A 21,014-nucleotide genomic window follows, 5' to 3' on the forward strand; every position below is an offset into this window, starting at 1 on the left:
TCTCCCACAGCTGTGGTATTTCGGGGATGCAGCGAGCTGGGAGCACTGAGCTAGGTCTGCGCCCTGTGCCCACGTGCCTCCGTCTCTGCACTTATCCCTTTCCTCCTCCACAGTTCGTGTGATTCGCCCACTTTTAGGTGAATTCATCAGTGGCCCTCTTCATCTTGCCCGTCTGCTGTGCAGGGAGTCATTTGTGGAGTTATTGTTGTTTGATTAGTTGTGAATTCCAGGGAGCTTTACAGAGGCTCACCTCATGCCGCCTTTTTGATGACGTCTCATCCCATTTTTCAATTGGGTTGTTGGAAACAATTATTTTGAATTGCTGTGTTAAATTTTTTCTGTAGTTCATGTCTGTATAATGACTATATATATGCATGGTAGATATTTAATTCAGATTGAAAATACTCATAAATATTTTAAAGAATAAATAGCCATTTGAATAACTTGTATAAAAGAAAAGCTTAATTCTGATCATGTCATTCCCTTGCTTAAAACTTTAGTAACTTTCCACTGACCAGAAGAAAAAGTAGAAACTTCATACCATAGACTACAAGGTTTTCAGGGCCCGGTATTTTTCAATCTCTCTGATTTCCTTTCTTCTTACTCTCCCCAGGCTCTTTACTGTCTACCTGTATAGACATATTCTTTCTTGCCTCTGGGCCTTTGTCTGTACTGTTCTCTCTATCTAGAACATGCTTCTCCCCAGCTTTCCCTTATCTGGCTCCTCCTTCAAGCCTCACCTTGAAACATCGCTTCTTCTGGAAAACCGGCTCTGACTTCCCAAGGCCCAGTTGAGTGACCCTCTTCTCTGTGTCTCCACAGTACCCTGTATTTATCCTGTTAGAATACTTATTTGTTACCTTCTATTATTATTTGTGTCTCACTCCATGAGAATAGGGCTGGCTATATCTTCCTTATCACAGTACTCCAGCAACCAGTGGAGTGCCTGGAACATAGTAGGCCCTCGATAAGTGAGTTATATCTGTGCATTAGGATAATGGTCTTCCTATGTTCCTTCATGTGTTTTAGCATAGGGTTTCTCAACTACTTGACATGTTGAGCTGGATAATTCTTTGTTGTGGGGCTGTCCTGTGCAGTGTAGGATGTTTTGTAGCAACCCTAATCTCTACCCACTAGATGCCAATAGCACACACATCCCAGTGTGACAACCAAAAATGTCTCCAGACGTTGCTAAATGTGCCCTGGTGGACAAAATTGGCTGAGGTTGAGAACCTCTGTTTTAGGCTAATGCTAGTATTAGGAAAATTTTAATGTTTCATGGTATGCTTTCTTAAATCTGAGGTTTAATGATAGATATTTTTGGTCTTTATCTTAATTTTTTTTTTAAGTAAACAGGGCCTTTAAGTCCCCAGAAATCTTCCCTTTGCTATCTTTCCCCTCACCACACATCCTTGCCATAGCATTTGAAACACTCAATTCCCACACTGAGAAATACCCAGAATATGAAAATAATGCATAGGGCAGATTCTTTTGTTCATAAAGCTGGTTGTAGTGACAGTTGGTAAAATCCCTCCACCTACTGGATGACAGAGTATTCCAAGATAGAGAATAAAAATTGTAGCTGGTTTTGCTGTATTACAGGCAGTTGAAACTCCATCACCAGAAACCACAAACAGTGTGAAGATTACATAATGCTGAAGAAATGTGAAATGAGAAATTAAACTACTTCATGATAAGTTACCTTAAAATTCTCTTCTGTTAGCCCCTCATTTGTTTTGGAATTTCTTATCATAGCAGCCACATACCTTTTGACTAAATTCCTGATAACTTCCTGGAATTAAAAAACAAACAAACAAACAAACAAACAAACAAACAAACCATGAACGAGGCATTCAGTTTCCTTGTTGGGCTTTCAGTAAAGTAAGAAACATACACACATAATAAAATATGCTTAGATTGTCTTTGCAATAGAAAATCCTCCCAGGATCCAGCCATTTTCTGCAAAGACCCCAAGTCCATTGGCTAAATGAAGAAATATTATATGTCCAAATTTGGTGGCAGACAGGGCCAGCGAGAACAATTCACCTGAAAGGAAAATTTTCCACTGAAACAAGGTAAACATGGATTCACATTTATAGAATAATGACAGCGGAATAATCCTTGAATCGTCATAGTCAATATCCTTTTCCCTCAAGCTGGATTAAACTTTAAACCTTTTAGTAAGAGGAGAGTTTTTCTTCTTTTTATAAAGTTGAGAAAGCCATTCGTCAGTGTCACAAAATCTGCTGATTTCAATGTCCACTAATTACATAATCAAGAGATTTTTTTTTTCTTACAGTCAGTCTACACTTCTCCTTTACAGGGATAGCCTCTTTTTAGTTAGCTTCCTGAGAATGGCACATACATAGTCACTATGCTTTGTATTAATAATGGTGATGATGGTAGCTACCACTTAATGCTATGTGTCAAGCACTGTGTCCACCACACGCACAAAATCATACATACATACTCACCACTCAATTCTCACAACACTGTGAGTTAAGTTTTGTTATCCCCATTTTACAGATGAAGAAACTGAGGTGCAGTGAAGTTAAGTGACTTGTCCAAGGTCACAACTGACCAAGAACTATTGTGCTTAGTCTCTGTGAGGAAGCTTTACCTGATAATGTTGATTCTGTATCAGGCTGTCAGCATGGCGTTCCTGTAATTAAAAATGGACAGAGAGGTTACACAACAGTCTCTCAGCAACCCATTCACCCGAATAGCATTCTAAATATTAGGACTGGGGAATGACACAGGAGTCCTGCCTGATACCTCCCGAAAACATTTTAGGTGGAAGTGACTTTATGTTTGAGATAGCAAGTGTCACAAATGAGGGAAGGCAGGAAACAGTTTTGTTTAAAAAGAAACATAATTTTTAAAAGCCTTACTGTGAAGCTTCTCAAGTTGTGCCTTCTCCGTCTCCCATCAGGGTCTCTTTTGGGGCAGAAGGTGTTGTTGAACCAGTTTCCAAGGTATAGAAATGACTTGGGGCTGGGGATAATGTTGAAAGGAGGTGGCAAGGTGCCGCCTTCATCAAAATAACTCATCCAGAGCTTTGTCCTTGCAAATTTCCACTCAATGTCTGCATGATCCTATGAAAGAGAAGTTCAAGGATTTGGGATAGGAAACTCCAAAATGCACCCATGTCACAGTCTAAAAGTTCTACCGTGTTTCCCCAAAAATAAGACCTAGCCAGACAATCAACTCTAATGCGTCTTTTGGAGCAAAAATTAATATAAGACCTGGTCTTATTTTACTATAACATAAGACTAGGTCTTATATAATGTGATGTAATGTAACATAACGTAACGTAACATAACGTAACGTAACATAACATAACAATATAATATAAATATAATACTGGGTCTTATGTTAATTTTTGCTCCAAAAGATGCATTAGAGCTGATTGTCCGGCTAGGTCTTATTTTCGGGGAAATGTGTTACCTTGCTTCTATGCAAGGCAATCTGCCAGTAGCTATAAAAACATAAATTACACCCTGTGATCCAGAATCCTATTTTTAGAAATTTATCTTATCAGTATACTTGAAAGAAGATGTACAGTGAACAGCACAGGGCTGTTCACTGTAGCTTGTTAATAGCAAAACATCTGACAACCTGAATATCCAACAGTGGGAGACTGGTTAAATAAATGATGGCACATCCATAAAATGGCTTACAATATAACTGTTTAACAATATCTATTAACATTTCATATACAGAACATGTATATGTGTATATGCATTTGTCCATATATCTATAAGACCTCCAAGACCTCTAAGTGAAAAAAGGCGGTATAAAGCACAATATATATTGTGTGCAATGATCCCATTTATGCAACTGTAAAACCCTGTATATTACCTGCTTATTTGTTCTAGACAGGTACATACAAAACCGGCAGCAGTAGTTATTTTTAAGGAGTGGGATTGTTGTGGAAAGGCTTTCTTTGAAAAAATATCAATATTATTGAGAAATGATTTACACAGACTAATATTCACCTATTTTAAGTGTTTGATGAATTTTGACAAACATATATACCTGTGTGTAATCACCATTATAATGAAGACAAACACATCACCCGTGCGTGTGTGCACGTGCGTGTGTGCACACGTGCACACACACACACACACACACACACACACACACACAAACACACACACTGGTGTACATTTCTAGGAGTTTGAAGACCTGGATGGGCGGATGTAACCACCACTGCAATGCAATCAGGATACAAAACTGTTCCTTCATCCCCCAGAATTCCCTAGTGTTGCCCCTTTGTGATCAAACTCTCCCCAACCCCTAAGTCCTGACAAACACTGCTCCATTCTCCATCCCTATAGTTTCCCCTTTTCAAAATATTATGTAAAATGTAATCATACGTAGGTAACCTTTTAATACTGGCTTATTTCGCTCAGCATTAACATCTTTGAGATTCATCTACATTTTTCCATGTATCAATAGTCTGTTTTATTTTATGCTGAGTAGTTTGCCATTATATGTTTGTATCACAGATTGTTTATTCATTCACCCACTGAAGAACATTTGGGTTATTTCCAGTTTTTAGCAATTATGAATAGAGCTGCTGCGAATATTCATGATAGGTTTTTGTGTGAATATGTGAACATGTTTAGTATCTCTAACTTAAATGTCTAGCAGTGGTATCACTGAGTCATGTGGTAAGTGGAAGTTTAACTTTATAATAAACTTCCAAATTATTTTCTAGAGTGGCTGTACTGTTTTTCATTTCCACCATTTGCTCTGTATCCTCCTTAGCACTTGACAGGTTTTTAAAGTTTAGCCATTCTAACAGATAAGTAGCATGCTTTCATTATGTTTTAATTTGCATTTTCTAAATGGCTAATGATGGTGAGCATCTTTTCATATGTTTATTTGCCAGCTGTATGTCTTCTGTGGTGTGGTGTCTGTCAGATCCTTTGCCTATTTTTATTTGTCTTACTAGTGGATTTTGAGTTTCTTTGTTTTTTTGTGTGTTTTTTTTCCCAAAATATATTCTGGATACTAACTCTCTGTCAGAAATGGAGCTTGCAAATTTTTTCCCCCAAGTCTTTGTCTTGTCTTTCCATTTGCTTAATGGTGCCTTTCATAGAGCAAAGTGTTTTAATTTCAATGAAGTCAAACATCAAATTTTTAATGGGTCGTGCTTTTGGTATTATATCTGAAACCTCTTTACGTAACCCAAAGTCATGAAGATTTTTCTCTTATGTTTTCCTCTATAAATTCTATAGTTATAAGATATGCATTCAGTTCTATGATCCACTTTGAGTTAATTTTTGCATAGGTTGTGAGGTTTGTATTGAAGTTTTTTTTGTTTGTTTGTTTTCTGCCTATGGATAACCAATTGTCATTTGTTGAAGAGGATGTTGTCCCTCTACTGAATTGCTTTTGCACCTTTGTGAAACATCAGTTTGGCATGCTGAATGCTGAAACTACTGGATATCCACATTCCAAAGAATAAAATTGGACTCCTACCTCAAGCTACATATACAACTCAACACAAAATGGATCACAGAACTAAATTTAAGAGATAAAAGCTATAAAACTCTAATGAAACTTAGGGGTAAATTTTCATGACCTAGGATAAGACAATGCTTTCTTAGATAGGACACGAAAAGCCAAGTGACAAAAAAAAAAAAAAAAAAAAGGTAAATTGGCCTTCATAAAAGTGAAAAACTATTGTACTTCAAAGAACACCACAAAGAAAATGAAAAGACAACCCACAGAGTGAGAGAAAATAATGCAATATATGTCTGATGAAGGACTTGTATCCAGAATATATAAAGAACAATTACAACTCAACAATTAAAAGATAAACCAATATAAAAATGGGCAAAGCACTTGAATAGACATTTCCCCAAAGCAGACATGCAAATGACCAATAAGCACATGGAAATGTGCTGAACATCATTAGTCATTAGGGTGATTCAAATTAAAATCACAATGAAAAAACTTCACATCCACTAGGATGGCTATAATTAAAAAAGACAATAGCCAGTGTTGGGGAAGATATGGAGAAATTGGACCTCTCACACACAGCTGGTGGGAATGTAAAATGGTGCGACTGCTTTGGAAAACAATTCCTTAAATGGTTAAACATATAGTTACCATATGACCCAGCAATCCACTACAAGCTATATGCCCAAGAGAAGTGAAAACATATTCCATACAAAAACTTGTACACAAATGTTCATAGCAGCATTATTCATAATAGTCAAAAAGCAAAGAATAGAATCTTTTTTGAGCTTAGGAGACTCTCTGGTGCCCCTCATTGTATCTACTCCACTTATGTGAGGATACAACTTTTGATAAGCATTTTGAAAACAGCTCAAGGACCCCAGTTGCTACCATTCCATTCCCCTAGTACTCAGATGAGCTCAGGTTGGGAATTACTATGTAATAGTATAGCAGAGAAATTATTGAAAATTATCATCTCAGCAGTCCTTTTCCATTCATTTATCATGTATCAGTTCAATGTCCACCTATCCATTCATTCTTTGATTCCTATGTCAAGCAACTGCCATATCCCAGGCACTCTGCTAGGTGCTGAATATAGAGAGGTGACTATCTAGTAGTGGTAGTGGGAGCACCTCACAGAATACAATTAAAGTACAGAGGTAACACCTAAATCCTGAAGATTGAGAAATAATAGATCACCTGGCAAGGCTGGTTAAACACTGTGAGCTGTAAAGTGATGAGTAAGATAAGCATTCATACATTCATTCATTCAACAAATATATGTTAAGTTCCTGCTACATGCTAGGTGTTGAAATTGTAACAGTGAGCAATATGGACAAGAAGATGATTTGGCATATAGAAGTCCATTTTAATTTCAATCCTTGATCTTATTTGAATTGCGAGACTATGAATATGGCTTTTGCAGTTTTATTTGTCTAAAACTTCCCTAAATATATGATAGCCAAGAGGTTTTCATTCATCTGCATGGGGATAGCCTTTTACTATAAATGACAGACAAATTAGACAGTAGATTTTGCTTTGCTTATTTCAGTGTTTGGTGGTGACCCCCTCTCCTACTCTCTGCCCTAACCTCTCTGCACAATTATGAACATTGCCCATGGCTGTGTGCTTTTGTGTAAGACATAACCTACACAATCATAGGCTGTGGTCCTTCCTATTCCCAACTTTCCAAAAGTATCAGGACTTTTGTGCTACCATAATGTACTTTTAATGACACATTACCTTACATGTGTGTTCTAGTTCATGTGTATACCCTGCAATGCCTTGGAGATTGTCAGGTCCTGTAGAACAGGCCAGGGCTTCTATTTATTTTAACTGCTTTCACAGTGCCAGTGTAATATACTGTGTCTATAGACATACCCTCAAAGTTGTTGATTTGCTCAGATTCTGAACACATGGCCATAGCTAGGTCAAATGAACATGTCTATTTAATTTCACATTTCTCAACAAATCCAAGCTCAAAGTTATTTTCCTTGCAATCAAATACAAGGCCAATTTCTTACCAGCTTTTGACAAGTTCTTATGGACTCTTTCAGATCTCCTGCCAGCAACCATCTTGCTCTAGCAAATTGGAAAGCTTTATAACATAATGCAAAGGGTGCGTGGCAGGCACAGACATAGCAAAGCAGAACTAATAATAAACTTTAAAAAGAAAAACTGCATCCAGGAATCTTGGGACTGATGGCAGGCTGGTTGGAGGGATACTTTGGGGAGGGAGACATTTTGGCATCTTTCACATTTAACTAGTAGCTGCTTACTTCATTTCGGCATGAGACCAGCTATTTCCCTATGATGGGAAAGTAACACAAAATGCTGTGACATACACACAGCAAATCGCGGCAAGATCATTAATTTCCGTGGCATTTTGAGGGAAGTCTACCTCACTTGGACTTCTTTTTTCTCCTGGTAGAATTCTGGCCATGCTTCTCAAATGCTGGTGTGCATCAGAATCACATGGAGCATTAGTTTAAAATGCAGATTTCTGGACCTCACTATGAGACATTATACGTTGTATTATAGTTTTGCCTCAGGGATAAAAATGCAATTTTTAAACGATGTAAGCAATTAAAAATAGTCATTCCTTGGTGTCCTTGGGGGATTGGTTCCAGGACTCCCCATGGATACCAAAATCCAAAGATGCTCAAGTCCCTTATATAAAATGGCATAGAACAGTGCATACAGTCAGCCTTCTGCATCTGCGGATGAAAAATACCATTTTCAGTCTGTGGTTGGTTGAATCGTGGATGTGGAAGAACCTCCGGATATTGAGAGCTAATTATATACCATAGTTTTTGTAACTCCGTTTTTGTTTTAATTCACTTTAAAAAATATACAGGAATCTTCAAAATATGGGAGTAGCCTGGGCCTCCAGCAACCTCTTGGAGGCCCTGAAGAAAAGTCTCCTCATTCAGTATTACCATGCCCCTCCATGCCCTCACCTCTAACTTATTCCACAGGTGCAGTAGTCTGGAGGGGAGCAAATTCCCTGTCATTAAATTGTCAGCAATTCTCCTCTCTTCCCCAAGGCTGCTAGGTGGTTAGAATTTCCCATTGTAATTATTCTGGGGCCTGCTAAGAATGACTTTCATATTGGTTTATCTAGTTTAGTGCCTTTGTAACAGCCTCAATTTAAGTGTACCAACTCAGCGGTAAAAAAGAGAGCCCTCCTTTCAGCTGCAACTCACTGCCCATCCATTGCCCCCAACATTCCCTTGCACTCTAGTACTGATGCCCCAAAATAGCACATTGAAGCCTTCCCAAATGGCAAGAGCCTCCTCAGTGGGTGTTACAAACAGATCCTTCTCTGTACTTAACATTTGCAGTTGTCTATTGGGTAGCCATTATGTCTGTGCCCCCACACCACGCATAAAACGGTTGCTAATCCCTCTTCCCACGTAATATATTTTGCTGTGTATAATGTGCACTTTTTGCCCAAATTTGTGAGGGAAAAATAAGGATGCAGATTATACATGGGTAGTACTACCGTGTTTACCTGAAAATAAGACCTAGCCGGACAATCAGCTCTAATGCGTCTTTTGGAGCAAAAATAATATAAGACCCGGTATTATATTATTATGTTATGTTATGTTTTATATTTATTATAGTATATAAGACCCGGTCTTATAGTAAAATAAGACCGGGTCTTATATTAATGTTTGCTCCAAAAGATGCGTTAGATCTGATGGTCTGGCTAGGTCTTATTTTCGGGGAAACACGGTAATACTGTACCTATATAAATGTTTTTAATTCTTTTATTTGTGTTTATGAGTTAAAAGTGTAACTCTACAAATCAATTACAATATCTGTATGCAAAATAATACCCTGGAATACAATAATCCGTTTTGTTGAACTTATGGCGAACTTGCAAAAACGAAGACTTCTTGGCCTTCTGTGATGTGTAACTATTGTAAATTTATTACTGGTATATAAAATTTCTTGTACCTTCTATCTGTTCTTGTGTTTTGTAATTATTTCTTACATAAAATTTATTGTACCATAATATGTAGAGGGTAGGGGGGGTGAGGGGTGGGAGATGAGGGTAAGGGGGACCAAATATATGGTGATGGAAGGAGAACTGACTCTGGGTGGTGAACACACAATGGGATTTATAGATGATGTAATACAGAATTGTATACCTGAAATCTACGTAATTTTATTAACAATTGTCACCCCAATAAATAAATAAAAAATAACCTATTTGGTAATATCAGAGTCACCAATGGAAAAAAAATAAATGCTAAAATTCATTTATAATACAAAAAACAAGTATCTAAATGTAAACAAATAAAAATTTGAATTAAAAAATTAAAACAAAAGATTATTTCCCTGAAAATTTGGGCCAAAAACATGGGTATGCATTATACATGTGTGCACATATACACGGCAAAATACAGTATGTTGCTAGGGGTTTGGGATTACTGCTTAGCATGCTCTAGTCTTTTTATTTTTATTTTTGGTGGGGGCTATTCATGTTTGTTTAACATTCACTACAGAATTTTTTTCTTTCAGTTTTATAGAAATATAATTGACAGCACTGTATAATGTTAAGGTGGGAACATGGTCCTGGAAGGTCCTCACAAGTATCTCTGGGTTTTATTTAGAGACAATTTAGTATATGGAACACAAATGTACCCACAAAATAATACAGGTCATAAACAGTGAAGCTTAATTATCTTTTCCTCTCTGATTCCAAGGGATGTGGCAGGAAATGAAGCAAATTGATGAGGGCAGTGTATCTCCAAAATTCCCTACTCTGTGATCCACCTCTGACCCACTCTGTTGCCTTCAAAGAAATTATCTACTTTCTGAGAGTCAGAATGAAATTCGTGCAGTTTTTAATTCATAATTTCTTATAAAATCAATCACTAGGACTGCAGTGCTTTTTTTGTTCCTTACTATCTCCTCTGCAGTCACCTTGCCAGTTTCAATTTTTCTGCTTTTCTTGTCCTCCCTGCCCTACTACAAGGTGGGGTCAGGGTGTGAGGAGAAGAAAAACAGGACTCAGGGTAGTTGGATGCTGGAAATTTAAAAATGTGGTTCTTTCCTTGTAGACACCAATACTCTCCATTGTTACGTGAGGAAGGTGGGGCCTCAATGGAGTTGGACAGAGTATGGGTAATATTTTTTATTTTTATTGGGGATAATTGGGGAACAGTGTGTTTTTCCAGGATGTCAAGTCGTTTTTCAATCTAGTTGTAGGGGGCACAGCTCAGCTGTAAGTCAAATTGTTGTTTTCAATCTAGTTGTGTAGGGCACAGCTCACTGGCCCATGTGGGACTCGAACCTGCGACCTTGGTGTTATGAGCACCATGTTCCAACCACTGAGCCAACTGGCCGGCCACTGGTGGCTCAGCTCCAAGCTGAAGCCATTACTTCTCACTGGTCCATGTGGGAATGGACCGGCGACCTTGGCATTATAAGCACCGCGCTCCAACCACTGAACCAACTGGCTGCCCACTGGCGGCTCAGCTCCAAGCTCAAGCCGTTGCTTCTCACTGGTCCATATGGGAATCGAACTGGCAACCTTGGTGTTATGAGCACAGCGCTCTAACCATTGAGCCAACCCGCCACCCACTGGTGGCTCAGCTCCAAGCTCAAGCCATTGTTTTCAATCTAGTTGTGGAGGGCGCAGTTCACTGGCCCGTGTGGGAATCGAACCAGCAACCTTGCTGTTAAGAGCTCACGCTCTAACCAACTGAGCCATTCAGCTGCCCCCAAGATTTTTTTAAATATTTTAGTTTTCCGTTAAGTTGACATACAACATTATATTAGTTTCAGGTGTACAACACACTGATTAGACATTTATATAACTTTGGAAGTGATCACTCTGATAAGTCTAGTACCCGTCTGACACCATGTACAGTTATTACATTATCAACTATATTCCCCATGCTGTACTCTATATCCCCGTGAGTATTTTGTAACTATCGATTTGTACCTTTTAGTCCCCTTCCTCCTTCACCCATCCCCCCCAACCCTCTCCATCTGGCAACCATTAAAATGATCTCTCTAACTATGAGCTTGTTTCGTTTATCCTGTTCTCTAGATTCTACATATAAGTGAAATCATACTATTAAAGACATTTGTCTTTCTCTGTATGACTTTACTCAGCACAATACCCTCTAGATCCATCAGGTTGTTGCAGATGGCAAGATTGCATTCTTTATGGCTCAGTAATATTCCATCGTATATATGTACGTCCTCTTTATCCATTCATCCATTGATGGACACTCTAGTTTCCCCATATCTTAATAATATAAATAATGCAGCAATGAACATATGGGTGCACATGTCCCTTCAAAATAGTGTTTCCAGTTTCTTTGGATAAATACCGAGAAGTAGGATTACTGGGTCCTTTTTTGACTCTTGTTATAGCCTTTGTTTTAAAATCTGTTTTGTGTGGTATAAGCATTGGTACCCCAGCTTGTTTTTTTGTTTTGTTTTGTTTTTCATTTCCATTTTCATGAAATGCCTTCTTCCATCCCTTTATTTTCTGTCTGTGTGTGTCTTTTGCTCTGAAGTGAGTCTCTTGTAGGCAGTATATATAAGGGTCTTGTTTTCTTCTCCATTCAGCCACCCTATGTCTTTTGAGTAGAGCATTTAATCCATTTACATGTAAAGTAATTTGATAGATATGTAGTTATTACCATTTTATTATTCATAGTGTTTTTCTGTTTTTCTTCTTCTTGAAGTCCCTTTAACATTTCTTGTAATACTGGTTTGGTGGTGAAGAACTCCTTTGGCTTTTTCTTGTCTGGGAAGCTCGTTATCTGTCCTTCGATTCTAAATGATAGCTTTGCTGGTAGAATAATTTTGGTTGTAGGTATTTGCTTATCATAACTTTGAACATTTTGTGCCAATCCCTTCTGACCTGCAAAGTTTCTATTGAGAAATCAGGTGACAATCTTATAACTCCTCTATAACTTACTAGTTGCCTTTCTTTTGCTGCTTTTAGGGTTTTCTTTTTGTCTTCAAATGTTACTATTTTAATTATAATGTGTCTTGGTGTGGGCCTGTTTGTGTTCTCTTGTTTGGAACTCTCTGCACTTCCTGGGCTTCTATATCTATTTCCTTCACCAGGTTAGGACAGCTTTCAGTCATTATTTCTTCAAATGCATTCTCAATCCCTTCCTTTCTCTCTTATCCTTCTGATAACCCCTATGATGCGAATGTTTCAATTGATATTGTACCAGAGGCCCCTTAAACACTCTTCAGTTTTGGATTATTTTTTCTTTTTGCTCTTCTGATTGGGTGTTTTCTGCTACTTATTTTCCATATCACTGATTTGATCCTCTGCTTCATCTATTCTACTGTTGATTCCCTCAAATGCATTCTCCATTTCAGTTATTGTATTCTTCATTTCTGACTGGTTTATGTTTTCTATCTCTTTGTTTATGTTTTGTATCTCTTTGTTGAAGTTCCCCTGAGAACACTGAGCATTCTTATAACCAGTGTTTTGAACTCTGTGTCTGGTAGATTGCTTTTCTCCATTTTGTTTAGTTATTTTTCTGGAGCTTTGTTCTGCTCTTTCATTTGGGACATGTTTCTTCATTTTGGCTGCCTCTTTGTGTTTGTTTTTATGTATTAAGTAGAGTTTCTATGTCTCCCAATCTTGGTAGAGTGGCCTTATGTAGTAGGTGTCTTGTGGGGCCCATTGGTGCTTTCTCCCTGGTCATCTGAGTCGGGTGCTCATGTGTGTGCCTTGTGTGGATTGTATGTGCCCTCCTGTTGTTGTTGAATCTTGGTTGCTGTTTGTACATCAGTGGGAGCGATTGACTCTCTGGCTGATTAGTTGTGAGGACTGGCTCTGACTACAGTGGAGGAGCTGTTTTGCAGGAACTGATTCTTTTTAGCATAGCTCTGGTGCCCTCCCAGTTTTCCCTTTGGATATCTGTTTGTGGAGGTGGTTAGGTGGTGCTCTGGTGTGGTCTGAAACTGGCAACCAGGTGTGTTGGTTCTGGGGCCTCTTGGGAAGGGCTCTGTTGCAGGACAAGGTCCACAGCTCCCTCTGCCCTGACTGGGACCACTTGGTATGAGCTACAAAGTGATCTGCAAATGGTTTCCACTTGTGCTGGGCTTGGAGGTGCCTACAAGATGCTTAGCTATGAACCATGGCTAGGTGCCACTAGTGCAGGGCTTCAGACTGCCTAGCAGGAGGTACAGGGCATGCTGAGGCCAGATCCTGCTTGTTTGGTGTTTTTGAACCTTTGAGAGATTTTAGGAAAGTTCACAGTATGATCCAAGACAGGCCAATCACATGGAAAAGTTACTGGAGGTGGCTTGGGTGGGCCCACAAATTGGATAGGGTGGCATCTCAGGGAATCACCAGGATGGGGTGAACAGTGTTAGCCAGGTTGATGGAGACTCCCATGTGGTGTCTGCCTAAGTCTGCATGCTGGAATGGGGGAGGGCTCAAAAAAGGAACAGTGGCTTCTGCAAGCACTTTTCTCTGGGATACAGCTGCCCTTCCAGCCCTCGCCCAATTGGCCACACAACTCAGTTCCTCCCCATAATTCTGGTGAATTTCGAGCTGTGGCCCCAGGGCTGACACTTAGAGTCAGTGAGTCTGTCAGTGAGTAATTCCATGCACGGGCACTTTAAGAGGAATGCCTGGGACTCCAGCCGCCTTTTGTCTCATTCAGCCACAATCTCCACTGGTTTTGAAAGGCAGAACCTATAGGGACTTCTCTTTCTGGAACTAGAACCCTGTGCTGGGGCACCTGGTGTGGGGCTGGGACTCCTTGCTTCTTAGGGGGAAGCTTCACAGCCGACATAGCCCTCCTGATTTTTAACTGCCATGTGAAGGTGTGGGACCAGCCTGTTCCACATCTCCACCTCTCCTACCAATCTCAACGTGGCTTCTTTTGTATATCCTTGGTTATAGTACTTCTGTTCAGCTAGACTTCAGGTGGTTTTCAATGATGGTTGTTCTGTAGTTTAGTTGTAATTTTGATGAGGTCGTTAGAGGTTGCAAGGGCAGTGGTTACCTACTCTGCCATCTTGACTGGAAATCCACAGTATGGGTAAGTTTTGATTGAGGAATAGGATGGAGAGAGAAGTTGGGAGCAGAACACACTATCCTATGTAAAGTCAGAAAAAAACAGCTCTGTAGAAGCCCTTGGGTAACATATGCGTAAAATATGCATATCATAGTTGAGACTTGGAAATACATCATGTTACTTTCTTTAGACATCTACTTTATCAATGCAAAACATATTCCTGTGATAACTCAGGTGGTCCTCAAAGGAAATACAGATGCTCCTTAACTTACAAGGGGGTTATGTGCCGATAAAACCTTCATAAGTTGAAAATACTATAAGTCAAAATGCATTTAATACACCTAACCTACTCAACATCATAGTTTAGCTTAGCCTACCTTAAACATGCTAAGAACACTTAACATTAGCCTATAATTGGGCAAAATCATGTCAAACCATAATAAGTCAGAGACTGTCTTTAAGCTCTAATTGGACTCGCAGGCCCCACTGAGCTCACATAGTGGAAGAATTGTCCTCCTTACAGCCTGGCAAGGGGTGCTGTTTCATCATGGATAGGGACTCTTAATGATTTCTGGAGCTACCATCTTCTCTACATAAGTGCTTTCGGGGGAGTTTCAAACACAATGGACCAGAAAATGAAATATCAAGTGTTTCCATTTTTAGCTTACCCCTGGGAAAGCGACATCAGACAGCCAGTGCCTTATGTTTTTGTCTATAGTTTTATACCTTTTCAAGTGCTTTTACATACTGTTTCCCATTTTATTGTCACACCCACCTGCAAAGTTGTCAGAATACCCGTTAATAGCTGATACAGATGTGGCAACTGAGGTCTGGAGAGAGAAATTACTTCTTGAGTATCACACATCTAGTTAGTGGTAAAGTAGATCTATAATCTGAGTCTTCTGACCCTGGCTTCCACTCACTTGGTTCCCTTACTGTCTATAGGGATTATGTTCAAACAGGAGCAACCCTCCCAGTATTCAATTGGATAATGCCTGGAAAGCTCAGCCTCTCTTTAACATCCTTCTATCCCCCATCCCCCATCAGAAGCTCCAGGTAGCTTGACCTTCTTGTGTCCTTATTCCTAAATCCCTGTGTCTGTTCCTCACTCTCGTGCCACCCCTTCTGAGCCTTGGAATGGGCTCACCAATACTCAGTGAACAAATGCACCCCCTGCCCTCTCTCACATCCCCAAATGCAACTTAAGGCATTACTCCTAGAAGACCCTCCCTAGAGTGACTGAATGCATAATAAACTCGACAAAAGGGGAGGATTCGGGGCAATTTTTTCCCTTTATATTTTAATTCTTTTTTCCTAGATAGTAAAATAAGCTGGCTTATTCTCATCTGTAAGTTCTCAGTTCAAGTATCACCTTCTCAAATAGACCTTCCCTGAGCAACCCAATTAGAGTGCGCTTCTCTGTTCTTGTATCTCACAGCACCTTGTGCTGTTCTCTCGTACCAATCATTACAAATCACTTTAATGGATTTTTCTCTATCTACTTATTCTTAGGATCCTCACCAGATGGAAAGCCCTTTGAGGGCAGGGACTTTGTCTTGTTCACTATTGCAGACCTAGAGCCTGATGCAGAATGGGTGTACAGTAGATTTTTGCAGAAAGAATTGAAGATCTAAAGGTAGGTATGTAAGTGAAGGAAGCATCAATAATATTATGTATCATTTTTGTAGCGTAGCATTTTTTTTAGTCTTCACAACAGCCTGATGTGGTAGGTTCTATTACTATTTCCGTTTTATGAGGAAGGCTCACCAAAGTGAAGAAACCTGTCTAAAGATACACAGCTAGAAACTGGGGGACACAATTCAAATCTGGATCAGATGAACTCTAGAACCCAAGCTCTTAAACACTAAAAATACTGTCTCTTTGGGAAGTGCACTGAGTGGAATTTCACAGTAAGCAGCATGCTCACTTCTGTGTGTCAGGAAGGCGCCTGCAAGAGGAACAGAAACAGCCTGATCAGGCCTCTGAGATTTTGACAGACATCCTGCTACACAATTGGCCAGGCCTCTGCCTGCCCAGGTTTCTCTTCTCCTTGTTTCCTTCAGCCCTTTTTTTTCCTCCAGAAGTGACCTTTGCAGGGGTCCTGCATTCAGCTATGCATGTTGTACAATGCACAATTCTGAGAGCAGCATTCATAGCAGATGTGGCAGTGTTGAAGCCCACTGTACTCCTTGCCACCTTTCCTGGGGGTCTCCAGAGATGTAAATTGAGCCCTTCAGTCAGGGAACACAGACTGTTCTGCCTGCCTCCATCTTTCAGTTGGGGAGTGGGGGAACCATTTCTTTTGTCAGGATAGAGCAATCAGAAAGTGGTGAGAATGGTGGTTTGCTGAGCTTGCTCTGCAGTTTTCAGAAATAACTGGGACTAAGCTAATCATAGATTCCATTTCTGAGCCTGGGTAGAAGACAAAGGTATGTCTTATAACATGGAAATGAGAAAATCTATACATCTGTCTCCATTTGGGATTCTTACTGGTCTCATGTACTCAGATTGTCAAAGCATGTGTCTTCTAACTTCCTGGTTCACCAATCAGGAGCTTACTTTTAACCCCCCAGGCTATACTTCTATTTTCTATATTGCTTCTAAATATCATCTCCTGAGTCATTGGACCTGAGCTTCCCCTGACCTAATTTCTTGCACATAGCAGACTCTCAAGGCCTTGTGGAAAGAAAGAAGGGAAGGGAAGGGAAGGGAAGGGAAGGGAAGGGAAGGGAAGGGAAGGGAAGGGAAGGGAAGGGAAGGGAAGGGAGAAGGACTTGCTGTGTAACCCTGGGCAAGTCTCAACCTTTGGAAACCTGTTTCCTCATCTGTAATATGCAGATAATAGTGCCTATACTCACAGAGTTCTTGTGAGAATTAAATATGACAATATACGAGGTCTGACAATTAAGTTCATGAACTTGTGGCAATGATGTTGCGAACCTTTTTTGATACCAGAGGGATTATTCATTATGAATTTGTACCACCTGGACAAACAGTGAACCAAGTTGACTATTTGGAAGTGCTGAAAAGGCTGCAAGAAAAAGACGAAAACGACCTGAACTTTTCACCAACAATTCATGGCTCTTGCATCACGACAATGCTCCAGCTCACACGGCACTGTGTGTGAGGAAGTTTTAGCCAGTAAACAAATAACTGTATTGGAACGCCCTCCCTACTCACTTGATCTGGCCCCCAATGATTTCTTTCTTTTCCCAAAGATAAAGGAAATATTGAAAGGATGACATTTTGATGACATTCAGGACATCAAGGGTAATACGACAACAGCTCTGATGGCCATTCCAGAAAAAGAGTTCCAAAATTGCTTTGAAGGGTGGACTAAGTGCTGGCATCGGTGTGTGACATTAAGTAGCTTCCCAAGGGGAGTACTTCAAAAGTGACCGTAGTGATATTCAGCACTTTTCGCCAACTTAATTGTCTGACCTTGTATGCAAATGTGCTTTGGAAAGTATAAAGCACTCTATTAATTATAATTATGAAATCCATCATCTAGGCAGACTTCCTTTCAATGCCCCTACCTATTGCCAGAGAAATGTATTCATCTCCAAACACTAAACACTTGCAATAGATATAAATCTACATTATGTATTTTCTAATATGCTTGACAAACTGTAGATTAGAGATTTCCCCAAGCTTGTCCCTAGCAATCCGTGAAAAAGTATGTATTGAGAACCTACTATGTGTCTCACATTTTACTAGGCACCATGGAAATATAAAGAAAACCTAAAACACAGTCCCTGACTTCATGGAGTATTTCAGTCTACAAAGATAGAAAAGAGACATATTTTGAAAATACTAGAGTAGGAGTAGGCAAACTGTGGCTTGCAGGCCAAATCAGGCCTGCCACTTCATTTTGTATAGACTTTGAGCTAAGAATGGTTGTTACATTTTTAAGTAGTTGAAAAAAATCAAAAGTAGAATATTTTTGACACCTGAAAATTATATGAATTTCACATTTCAGTACCTATAAATAAAGTTTTATTGGTACAGTCATACCTATTTGTTTATGTATTTTCTGTGGTTTCTTTCACATTACAAGAGCAGAATTAAATAGTGTGACAGAGATCTCATACTCCACAACGCCTAAAATATTCACTGTCTGCCAACCACTGAACTACAGGACAATAAGCTTAGGCTTGATCAGCATTGTCAGTTACTCTGTCTTCACACTTTAAAACATTCTGGGAAATCATATGCATTAAAAAAGTTATTAGAAGCTGAAGCTGAACAATAATGAATGTCAACTACAATTATATATATATATATCTGTGTATATATATATATGGTTACAAGAAGCGGACTACAGCATTAGGAATAGAGACAATGGAAATGTAATGGCTGTATGTGATGTCAGAGGGGTAGTGGATGGGGGAGGGGCGTTATCACTTTGTGAGGGGTGTAAATGTCTATTACATTGTTTTGTACACCTGAAACTAATAAAAAATGTTAAAAAATAAAGCAAGAGATACACACAGTTTTGCTAAAATGCAATTAAATTATCCATGCTCTTTGTAAAAAATGATAATGTTTTTTAATTTAATGAAGAGAATATGTCACAGCAAAAACAATGGAGTAACTTAATTTCAATAAAGATTTTAGTCATAAAAAACATTAATTTGGAGTCTCTCACATGACCAATGATTTTATCAATCACACCTAGATGATGAAATCCCAATAAAAACTCTGATATGAAAGCTCCAAGCAGCTTCCTGGCTGCTGAACACATCAGTATGCCAGGAGTGTGACATTATGTGTCCTGATTCAGTGGGGAGAGGACACGGGAGCCCTGTGTCCAGGACCTGCCTGGCCCTCATCCTATGTTTCTTTTCATTTGGGTGGTCCTGACTTATAGCCTTTATAATAAAACTGTCTTTGTAATTATAAAAAAAAATTCATTTATTTGTTCATTTATTCAATAGACATTGAGTGCCTACTATGTTTCAGACAATGTATTGTGGTTAAGGATGGAGGGACTTCAGCATAAAGTATCTTTGTGTTCGTCAGTTTTCCTGTATGAAATGTATGAAATAAGGTATTAAGAGCAAAACCCTGTGGCACAACCTCCTAGAGGCTCCATGGAATGATGGAAAGTTATCTGCACCTCCAGGAATATTTAGGGTTAGGCCAATGGGAACTTTGATGGAGTCAATTAAGAGGATTCTAATTTCAGTAGTTCAAACCTTCTGTAATCATTGTTTTTTTGTTTTCTAATGATTGAGGAGGCCAACAATACTTTCTTTTCTTTCACTATCAGGGATTCCTGATATGCTGTATTTATTAAGAGCAACTTTAAGATAAACATATTTCTCATCAAGCCTTTGTGATTAGCTCACAATTTTATAGGCTCAGGTACTTCTATCAATTCAAACACCCAGGAGAAATTGGGAAAGAGAACAGAGGAAAAAGCAAAATCCTGTGATGTAAAAAAGGAGAATAAGGAAGAGATAAATTCAATTACCTTTCCCTCTCATTTTAACTCTTAGATCTGCTCTATTTTCCTCTTTTAAACAAAAGCAGATTTACCTTGACAGCTGAGATAATGTAATTTTGCTGTCAGATCTCAAGTAAAAGGCAGAGTAATGCAGTGGGTTGTAACCTCTGCTGCTCCTGGATATTATGACTTCTGTGTTGCAGCTGCAGGACACCTCCTGGCCCATGCTGTCTTCCACATTGAGCCAGGTTACAACACGGGGCTCCAGTGATCACAGGGAGGGAGGGAGACCTTACTTATTTATATTAATAACTCAGCACTCACATTTAGTTTCTAATCCTCAAACTGCTAGGAAATTAAAGAACATTTGTACCACTTACCTTTCCAGTCAACTGATTCCTGTGCCCAGAAAAAGGATAATGGGAATAAGGCAGAAGTCAAGAGGAATCACATGCCCTGACTATGACCTTTATGCCATCGGCATTTGACTTGTCCACAAATATTATTTGTAGCCTATGTAGAGAACATTCAGAGACCAATCCATAGGAAGGCCAGGTCTGCCACAAGGAACAATTTGTCCTGAGACTCAGCTCTGAAATATTTTTTTTAAAGATTTTATTGGGGAAGGGGAACAGGACTTTATTGGGGAACAGTGTGTACTTCCAGGCCTTTTTCTCCAAGTCAAGTTGTCCTTTCAATCTTAGTTGTGGAGTGTGCCGTTCAGCTTCAAGTTGTTGTCCTTTCAGTCTTAGTTGTGGAGGGCGCAGCTCAGCTCCAGGTTCAGTTGCCGTTTTCTAGTTGCAGGGGGCACAGCCCACCATCCCTTGTGGGAGTCGAGCCGGCAACCTTGTGGTTGAGAGGACATGCTCCAACCAACTGAGCCATCCGGGAGCCCAGCAGCAGCTCAGCTCAAGGTGCCGTGTTCGATCTTGGTTGCACGGGGCAGAGCCCACCATCCCTTGTGGGACTCGAGGAGTTGAACCGGCAACCTTGTGGTTGAAAGCCCACTGGCCCATGTGGGAATTGAACCAGCAGCCTTCAGAGTTAGGAGCATGGGGCTCTAACCGCCTGAG

General features: G+C 39.6%; 1 protein-coding gene across 2 annotated transcripts in view; it reads right to left on the reverse strand.

Annotated features, from left to right (window-relative positions):
• TRPC5 (transient receptor potential cation channel subfamily C member 5) overlaps positions 1 to 21,014 on the reverse strand; it is a 330,530-nt gene that overhangs the window by 13,307 nt on the left and 296,209 nt on the right. For both annotated transcript variants that reach the window (XM_074323867.2, XM_074323866.2), the window contains 3 exons: positions 2,892 to 3,095; positions 2,621 to 2,662; positions 1,703 to 1,792 (listed from right to left, as the gene is read on the reverse strand). In XM_074323867.2, coding sequence (XP_074179968.1) covers positions 1,703 to 1,792; positions 2,621 to 2,662; positions 2,892 to 3,095 — 336 coding nt within the window. The remainder of the gene's footprint in view (positions 1 to 1,702; positions 1,793 to 2,620; positions 2,663 to 2,891; positions 3,096 to 21,014) is intronic.

The sequence above is a fragment of the Rhinolophus sinicus genome, chromosome 18 (genome assembly GCF_057876585.1).
Source record: "Rhinolophus sinicus isolate RSI-liver-muscle chromosome 18, RSI-T2T, whole genome shotgun sequence".
Lineage (NCBI taxonomy): Eukaryota > Metazoa > Chordata > Mammalia > Chiroptera > Rhinolophidae > Rhinolophus > Rhinolophus sinicus.